The sequence below is a fragment of the Ixodes scapularis genome, unplaced genomic scaffold (genome assembly GCF_016920785.2).
Source record: "Ixodes scapularis isolate PalLabHiFi unplaced genomic scaffold, ASM1692078v2 PGA_scaffold4__175_contigs__length_147842914, whole genome shotgun sequence".
Lineage (NCBI taxonomy): Eukaryota > Metazoa > Arthropoda > Arachnida > Ixodida > Ixodidae > Ixodes > Ixodes scapularis.
In genome coordinates, this window is record NW_024609879.1 from 44,930,306 (window position 1) to 44,937,219 (window position 6,914).

Here is a 6,914-nt window from a genome sequence, read left to right on the forward strand (position 1 = left end):
ACTTTGTCCCTACGAGATACGACGCATAAATATTGGAGCACTTAACGACGCAGCAGTTCATGCTGACAAACCAGCGCAACCGTACCGCTTCGACATCAATGCGCACCAATGTACGCGAAATGGTTTCGTTTCGGTGGGGTTCTCACTGCCTACCTTCGGTAACGGCAGCGCGGCGGCGCGCCGGTCGCGTTGCACGGAGTGACGGGAGCCAGAGTTGCGCGTCTGTTTCCACGTGCCGCCGCGCCGCTTTTCGCCGAAATCCGATCACACGAGGAGCCGGATCAAGTGTCGTGCAGGAAAGAAGACGTCGCACGCGCCCCGGCGTACGTTCTCCTGCTTTTGAGCGCGCCGCGCGCCTCGAACGCGCGGAGACGCTATTCGCCGAATTCGGTCACGTCAGGAGCAGAGTCCGCATGCCGTGCAGGAAAACCGGCGCTCCGGGGATGAACGCGCAACTCTGGCTCCCGTACCGCTCATTCACACGGGAAGCGGATCCGGGTTCGCAAAGCGGTTGCGAACGCGGTTGTATAAAGATTCAGTACAATGTCACGCGCATTCGATGTCATCCAATGCGCGTGCAATTGTACTGGTTCTTTGTACAACCGCGTTCGCAACCACTTTGCGAACGCGGATCCGCTTCCAGTGTGAATGAGCCTATACAGGAACCCTAACCCGGTCATAGAAGAACATGGCAGGGCAGCACTGAGCATCTCGTTTGATTTTATTTCGCAACACTGATTGCGGGGACTCCCAAAAACGAAAGGGAAAAGCGCGAGGAAACTTCACGAATTGTGATCCTGGACCGGCTTGCTAGAACAGCGTCTCAGCTGAAACCAAGTGAAAGAAAGCAGCGCAAAAGGTGGGGCGCGCGTGTGTCTTGAGACGCGGCTTGAGTTCCGCTCAGCTCGTGCGCTGGCTTTGGCGGTGCGTTCTTTCCCCCAGCCTGAGCTAAATCATTGGGGTTGTGTGGATATTTATACAGCGTGTACTTGGTCAGCCATTTTAAAGTTGTGAGGAGTCACTCGCTGTAGATCAGAAATTAAGCCAGTGCAGTACAGCCGCTAGCCTGGGGTCTTTAACGTGCACTACACAAAACACGACCGCACGCCGGTACAATGTTCATCCAGATCGAAACGGGCAGAGGTGGGGATTGAACCTCAGTCTCAGCTGAGACGCTGTTTCTAGCAAGTTGGCCCCGGCTGCTTATCATTAGATACAAAAGGAAAAAGTCAAGGTTGGTGTAAAGCGCAAACTGAAAGCTTGGATTGGTTGCATCATTAAACCAACCCCACGAAAGTTGATTGTCTGACATTGTTTTTATTTAAAAAAATGAAATAAAAAGTAATCCAAAGAAAGACGGCTTAGGGAGGGTATCGCCCATGTGCAACGCTATTGATAGCGCACTTCGTGGGAAAGGGGTTTATTAGAACCTTTTTCTGAGCCTCAGATATGAGCCACGATGACTAGCTGTTCGTTACCTTACCGTGAGTCCATAACCGTCACTGCGGTTTGGACATAACACTTTCAGTAAGGTGTCTACAAGTAGAATAACGTTAAAACTGAAAATCTCAAATCTCTGCATGATGGCGAACAAAACAGAACCGGTGCAGATGGAAAGCTGGAACCTTAAAAAAAATGTCTGTTCGTTTATCTTAAAGTGAAGGAAATGAAATTCCCCTACGTCGTCACTATTATATGTAGTTCAATATTTGCGCCCTTCGTGGTGTCGGAACATGGCGGGCAGCGTTTAATAGTTTATTTATAGGCACTAGATGTTTTCAAGAACTTGCCCGTGGCCATTGCAACGCGCTTCTTTTTTTTTTTTTTTTTTTTGCAAGATTAGTTGTGATTTACTGCAAGAACGAGAAAGAAGGCGAGGAAATGTTTGAGACGAGAATCCTCTGCGTCAGGGACAGAATCAGCGCCACTTTTCCTGAACTTCTAATCCTCGAATTTCAGCCACCGTTCAGAAGATGGCGCAAGTGCTCGCCGTCTGCTACAACATACGACATTTTTAATATTTAAGACAATTAGTATGCTTTAAAAAATCGCAATCATCGAGTCATTTTAATTAGAAAGAGAAAAGCTCTAATTAAAGAATCGTTGCTTAAATAGCTGTCATCTTCTCTGAAACCAGTTTCTTGCTTGCAGAGCCGAGCTTGAAAATAGTCCCACAATTTAAATCTTTTTCAACAAATCTGAATAAAAAATACAACAAAACCAGCCTTACAGAGAACCAGCCCAGTTCCTCTAGCATATAATTTAAAAAAATTAGATTAGATTGCTGTCTGAGAAAACCAAGAACGCGTGAAGGGGATTCTTTGAAATTTTATCACTATCAAGTGGTGTTTACGAAAAAATTGCTGGAGTTACACTTCTAATATTTTTTTTTTCTGCTGAGTTCCTATGTTTACTAGAAGCATTTCCTTAAATGTCGTGGCTGCCTTATGACGTGAAACTGGGTTACGACAGTTCAAAATAGCATAAAAAAGGCTCCTTTTGAATATGTATTAAAAATGTGAGTGTGCTAATTAGAAAAACCACGTATTTACGGAACCAGACGGGTCCTTCCACTGTTCAATGAAAAATAAGAACGTGTCTTGGATGCATTATAAGTCTAGAAACTTGGAATGCATAGAGGTATGTCTTTGAAAGTATCAAAACTTGCACTTTTTGTTTTCTTATTGTACGTTAAGTATTGAAAAATGCATATCACATTCTATACATAAAGAGTGATGATGAATTGGCAATTCATTTGCAAAAACGAAATACGTGTCACGCGCACAGACGCGACATTTGCACCGCAAACAAGAACGTTAGCACAGCTGCCACCGGTATTATGGTTGGGGCAGTGTGGGACGCAGCCCACACTGAGCCGATAGAACCAGACAGACAGCGTCGAAAACGAGCCCACTTGGTGTTCGCGATTTTGTACGTGTTCTATTAAAGCCACAAAAAGACGAAGTTAGAAACTACTTGTAGATTTCAAATGTCAATGACTCGACGCACTCACAATTTGTCCGAGTCCAAAGATTTTATTTATTTATATATTTTATTTGGAAATATTTTGCGAACCTCCGCATATGGATACTACTGAACAGTCTTCATAAGTATATCGTAAAAAGTGTCATGGCCATGATAACATTATTGAAATATGTAAAAGAATACTTTGCCAAACTTACCGAAAACCCAGTATTACTTTTCGTTATCTGGAATATGGAATTGGAAATATGTTTCTCGAAACCCGAAATCCAGATTCCGGACAAAAGAATAATTTATGAAAACCTGAAATCCAGACAGAATCAAGATAGATTTCCGGTTCCATAATTCAGGTAGCGAAATGTTATACTAGGTTTTTCGGTTGGGAAAGTATCTCGCTAATTGGTTCTTGCTTATATTAATTGTGATAATGAAACCGCCGGTTTTGTTTTCTAAAATGTTCGACATAAAGTCACACGGTTATTCAATTTCGTTCTTTCAATACTATAATTTTACCAAATATAGCAAGACTTAGTTACCAAAAACAAAACTTGTTTGCAAAAGCATTTAGATTCAAACTTTCAACCAAAAACGGAGGCTGCGAGTTTTGTCATTTTATTATTAAGTTTAAGAATAAAACCATATGTTTGCAATGTACTTCTCGACGTCAGACGAGCATCCTGTGCCCTTTTTCACTCGGCATATGAATGTCAGAAGCAAACTTTCATGTGCCCCAAGTCCATGCGGTTGCCTTCTGGCCTGTCAGAGTTCCCATCAAGCTTTCAAAAGGTCATGCACAGCAGTAGGTATTCTCGGTGACGCAAAGTACGTATTTACAATGGCGCACGTGAATGACTTTTTGCCTTTTCTTGGACATTCGACGAGCATCGAACAGTTGCGTATCTTTCATGGACCTACGTGGAATGAAAACCCGTCAATTCATTCCGACAGAGAGCAGTTCGCCGAGTTAAATACCAGCCTTCTTGGTTTGGTTCTTAAAGGGGCGATGAAACAATAGACCGATCTCGCAGGCCAGTTACCATGAGGCATTCAAAGCACGGATCTCGCGGTGCCTCGCGTTCGAATCTACATACAGACTGTCCTTTCTATGATGTATAAGCACTGTGACCCCGGCTTTAGTTTCCCATTTCGCATCACCACATTTGTCTGCATTTTTTCAATAACAAGTACGAACGACCCAGAATTGCAACCAGCACGGGGCGATGAGGTCACGTGCGAGCAATCAATTCACTCCGCAGCTCACTCATCTGCTCGTACCTCAATGAGCGAATTTCGCTACACAAATTCAAGTTTCAGGAATGCACGAGAGTATTGAATCGTTTGGAGGTTCGTTATGAAGACGTAATAAAGGTAATACAGGTCTTTAGTTTTTCCCTAAAAACGCTGTTTTTTTTCTGTTTTTTTTTTTTTTTGTAAGTGAAGTTAGAAATTATGCCGTTCTGATTCTTTTGGGCGCATTTTGATGGAATATTAAAATTCTAATAGTCTAGAAGATTCAATTTAGTTGTTATATTTAAATTACTACAAAATAAAAGTCACAAAACGTATAGCACGTTGTAGTATTACAATTGTATTCTATCTTAATTTTAGGAAGAAGAAGCCTCCGAGCAATCCAGTTGCAGTTTCTTCGTAGCTCTCAAACATTTGCCAGTTCTAAGGTACTTTCCAAGGTTTACGAGGTATTCGTGCCCCTAGTGTGCCTCAATGCCCTTCTGTTTAGGGTGATGCCATCGTTTGTAGTACCCGATGCCGACAGCACGCGCCCACAGGGAAAATACAAAGAAATCGCAGGAAACAAAATGTCGCCGTAACACAGTCAGCGCCACGAGCGCGTGCAGGGAGACGCCCTTTCACGCGCTTCAGAACAAAAAATAAAAATAAGCGTTCGAAACAAAATGGCCAGATGTCATCACCCCAAGCAAAGCGCACATGAAGGCACCCTACGTGCCCCCGAACCAGTGCCTTACTATCCAAGAAGGTTCAATGGAGCACCGCGAACCCTCCGCACTCCTCCGACCGACGTCTCCGGAACCCGATGAAATCGATACATCGCTACGCCTATTGACTGGGCCGCAGAGTGCCAAGTCCGAAGGCGTGACTGTGAATATTTCGTCGACGGGCCACCCGGCCGTCAAACCTTTCAATTGACCCTGGACTACTGGACCTACTTGGAATCCCAGGAGATGAAATCGGGAAGATTGTTGTGGCGGCGCTACTGTTGCATCTGTAGTCTGAAGAAGAAGAGGATCGAATAAAAAAGGTTGTTCTTCACCGGTACTGGAGCAGGGCGGTCGACTTCAGCTGCCACGGCAGCATACAACAGATTGGCGACGATAATGAGATAAACAAGCGATGGCATCGATGCCGAGTATGTCCGTACCGTTCGGGACAACGTAGAGGCGTACAGAAGCCTTGCGCTCCTTGTAACCGACAGCAGCAACAAAGCAGCCTGCTACGGCAATCTTCTGCTGCGAAAAATCGAACAAACTTGCGGACGTACCTTGCAGCTGGTAACCAGAACTGAAGTTTCTTTTGTACGTATATTACGACATTATAGAAACTGCTGAGCTTGTGTCAACCAAGAATGATAGGGGTGTTCCTTCGGCTTGAACTGAAATTTACATACCGCTCTTTGGTTTATCGTGCACGTGAAGAATACTAAGAACGTCCTCGTCAGAGTCATTTAAGCACGCAACTTCTCCGACAGTACATCCTTTGCGAGTGTGACTGGCGGTACTCTTGCAGACAGCACGAAAATGTCCGACTTTCCCGCATCCAGCACACTTTTTTCCTTTTGCTTTGCATGTAGCGGAGTTTGCAAGATGTCCCGACAACCTGCAGCGGTAACATTTCCTCGAAGTGGAGGATGAAGGTTCTCCCTGTGTACGCTGTGGTCGCTCGGCTTTCGGAGACTTAACGTCCACCTTCTGCACCGATGAAGACGATATGAGCTCTTTGGAGTACCGGACCGCTTCCTCGACCAGTCGGCCGATGGACAACGCCCGGTCCGGGGTCAGACTACTTCCTTCCAGTAGTAGACGCTCTCGTAACCGCTGGCTCGTAGTCTTCGCCACCAGCTGATCTCGGATGAACTTGTCCGCCAAGAGTCCGAACTGGCAGTCCGTCGACAGGTGTCGCAGCTCGGCAACGAATACTTCGACAGATTCCCCCGGTAGCTGCGCTCGCTGCCTGAAGCGGTGTCTTGCAACGACCACGTTCGAAATCGCCGCGAAGTAGGTCTCCAGGGCCGACAAAGCGATATCGTACTCGTCCGGCGCAGTCGGTGTCTTCGTGCCGGCAGTTGTCTCCTGCAGTGGTACCGGAAGATGCGTCTCCGGAAGTGTGTAGAAGACTCTCTGTCCTTCAACACCGAGGCAATGTAGAAGTAAGGCCTTCCGCCGAGCTGGTCCATCAGCGTCGCCCCCCGAGGTGGTAAAATACCTGGGGAAAAATGCTTACTATCTAGAAGACGGGAAAGTGTGGAACGGGAAGCGGCTGGTCGTCATACCACCAAGCATGGAACCACCTCCTCAAGCTGACCCGGGCCACATGCCATGGTTCTCGACACCATCAGCGACCCCATCATCAACCGCATCTTCGCCTTCTATGGTCGCGCAACCACAATCACCTCCCGCGACATTGTGGGAGACTCCGTTGCCGGCATCACTATCGACCTCGCCGACACCGGGATGTCCCCTCATCAGTTCGCCCAGTTCAGTGGCCATGGAACCAAGACGGTCTGCCAGACAGACCTCCAGACCACAAGGATTGCGGGATTTTGTTTTTTATTAGTGTTCGTGTTTCTAATGTTGTACATAGCATTTCCTTTTTCTTCTTGAAGGGGGGAACTGTTGTGGCGGCGCTACTGTTGCATTTGTAGTCTGCAGAAGAAGAGGATCGAATAAAAAAGGTTG

General features: G+C 46.1%; 1 protein-coding gene across 1 annotated transcript; it reads right to left on the minus strand.

The window, feature by feature from the left end:
* Positions 1-5,618: 5,618 nt before the first annotated feature.
* LOC115330560 lies at positions 5,619-6,425 on the minus strand (the record flags this gene model as incomplete). Its single annotated transcript, XM_040214667.2, has 1 exon — positions 5,619-6,425. A coding segment is annotated over one exon (807 nt), but the record flags the coding sequence as incomplete, so codon positions are not given.
* Positions 6,426-6,914: the final 489 nt, after the last annotated feature.